This window comes from Aulostomus chinensis, chromosome 24 (assembly GCF_037954235.1).
Source record: "Aulostomus chinensis isolate RoL2024-O1b breed Wild chromosome 24, RoL_Achi_v1.0, whole genome shotgun sequence".
Classification (NCBI taxonomy): domain Eukaryota; kingdom Metazoa; phylum Chordata; class Actinopteri; order Syngnathiformes; family Aulostomidae; genus Aulostomus; species Aulostomus chinensis.
In genome coordinates, this window is record NC_141343.1 from 17,930,397 (window position 1) to 17,932,500 (window position 2,104).

A 2,104-nucleotide genomic window follows, 5' to 3' on the forward strand; every position below is an offset into this window, starting at 1 on the left:
CCCTCTGGTCCTCGTCAGCACACGTGCTGCAGAGTTCTGGAGTCGTTGTAGATTATAGATGGTTGTTTTGGGAGACCAGCGAGCAGCAGGGCATTACAAGAATCTGAACGACTGGAACTAAAAGCATGCATCAGCACCTCCGTGTTGGCCTGAGAGAGGAACGGGCGACTCTGGCTCTGTTCTTAAGATGCTAAAAACCTCTCTTAGTTATGTTCTTGACATGTGGAATGAAATTCAGCTCAGAGTCAAAAATGACGCCCATGTTCTTTACAGATTGTGAAGGTTTAAAATCTTCTACTTTTGGTAAAAGTTCCTCTCTCTTGCCTTCAGGGCCGATGATTAAAACCTCAGTTTTGTCCTGGTTGAGCTGCAGGAAGTTCTCTGCCATCCATGACCTGATATCTAAGATCCAGTTCAGAGGGTCTCACTAGGCCCTGTGTCACCAGGAGACACGGCGAAGTTCAGCTGCGTATCATCAGCGTAACTGTGGAAGCTGATGCTGTGACTCCTGATGACGGCCCCAAGGGGAAGCATGTATAGATTAGAAAGATCGATCTGAGAGACAAGAACTGAACCAGTTAAAAACAGTACCAGAGAGGCCCACCAGGTGTCTGAGTCTGTTTAATAGGATCTGGTGATCTACTGTATGGAAGGCAGCGCTCAGATCCAGTCGTACCAGGACTGTGAGTTTTTGTTTATCAGCGTTCCCCTGATATCATTTAAATCTTTAAAAGAGCTGTCTCGGTACTGTGGTTCGTCCTAAAACCAGACTGATACTTCTCTAAATTGTTGTTACTATTTAAGAAATAATTTACTTGGTTCAAAACCAGTTTTTCTAAAATTTTCCTTAAAAATGGTAAGTTGGATACAGGACGGTAGTGATTAAAGGCATCAGGACCCAAGTTGCTCTCTTCAGAAGGGGCTTCACCACCGCCGTTTTAAAGGCAGTGGGGAAGACACCCGTCTGAAGAGAGCAACTTACAGTCCTTAAAATCTGTTCCTCAAAGAATTCACAAGATGTTTTTAAAAGTGATGTGGGAATTGGATCTAAAAGGCAGGTTGTTGGGTGAACTTGGGAGAAAACTCGACCAAGTGTCCTTGCATCGACCAGGGCGAAACTCTCCAGGGTTTCCTCAGGTAAAAGCAGCTGGTCAGGTGTGTTAGAAATCCCATTGTGATGAGTTCAAAGACTGGATCTGATATCATCCACTTTACTTCCAGTGGTCTGCAAAGTCCTCACAGAGGGCGTCTGTGGGGGTCTGAAGAGATTTATAAAATTGGAGTTTGTTAAAAGATGGATGGTGTAAAAAAGGAATTTCTGATTGTTTTTATGCTCTGTGACGAGTTTTGAAAAATGGGAGGTTCTTTCCTTTTTGACTCTATTGTTGTAATTTTTGAGTTCTTGCTGCAGTGTTTCAAAATGAACCGTTAGTTTGGTTTTTCTCCATTTTGGCTCTGCACTCCTGCATCTTCTCTTTGTTTCTGATTTCATCATTATTTCTCCAGGGCGGTAAAGCTTTTGTCAAAATTTGCAGCCACTTCGGGGGTGAGGTAGCGTTTCCTCACCATTCTCACCGGGGCCTCCAGGTGGTTGAAACTGGGTTGTCTGTCTCTATGTGTTGGCCCTGCCATGGACTGGTGACCTGTCCAGGGGGAGGGCTGCTGGGATAGGCTCCACCCCCACCACCCTCAACAGGAGGAGAGGGTGAAGATGGAGGGAGGGAGGGAGGGAGGGAGGGATGATGTAGGGACGAATGGAGGGATGATGGATGGATGATGGGTGGATGATGGATGGGTAGGTGATGGATGGGTGGGTGATGGATGGGTGATGAATGGATGGGTGATGGATGGGATGGATGGGTGATGGATGACGGACGATGATGGATGAGTGATGGATGGGTGGGTGATGGATGGGTGATGGATGGGTGATGAATGGATGGATGATGGGTGGGTGATGAATGGGTGATGAATGGATGGATGATGGATGGATGGATGGGTGATGGATGGGTGATGAATGGGTGATGAATGGATGGATGATGGATGGATGGATGGGTGATGGATGGGTGATGAATGGATGGGTGATGGATGGATGGATGGGTGATGG

At 46.5% G+C, this 2,104-nt stretch overlaps 1 protein-coding gene across 1 annotated transcript in view; it reads right to left on the reverse strand.

Annotated features, from left to right (window-relative positions):
• Positions 1–414: 414 nt before the first annotated feature.
• LOC147239070 (endothelin receptor type B-like) overlaps positions 415–2,104 on the reverse strand; it is a 9,038-nt gene continuing 7,348 nt past the window's right edge. The window contains exon 8 of the mRNA XM_086196583.1: positions 415–555. Within this exon, the coding sequence (XP_086052709.1) occupies positions 415–555 (141 nt within the window). The remainder of the gene's footprint in view (positions 556–2,104) is intronic.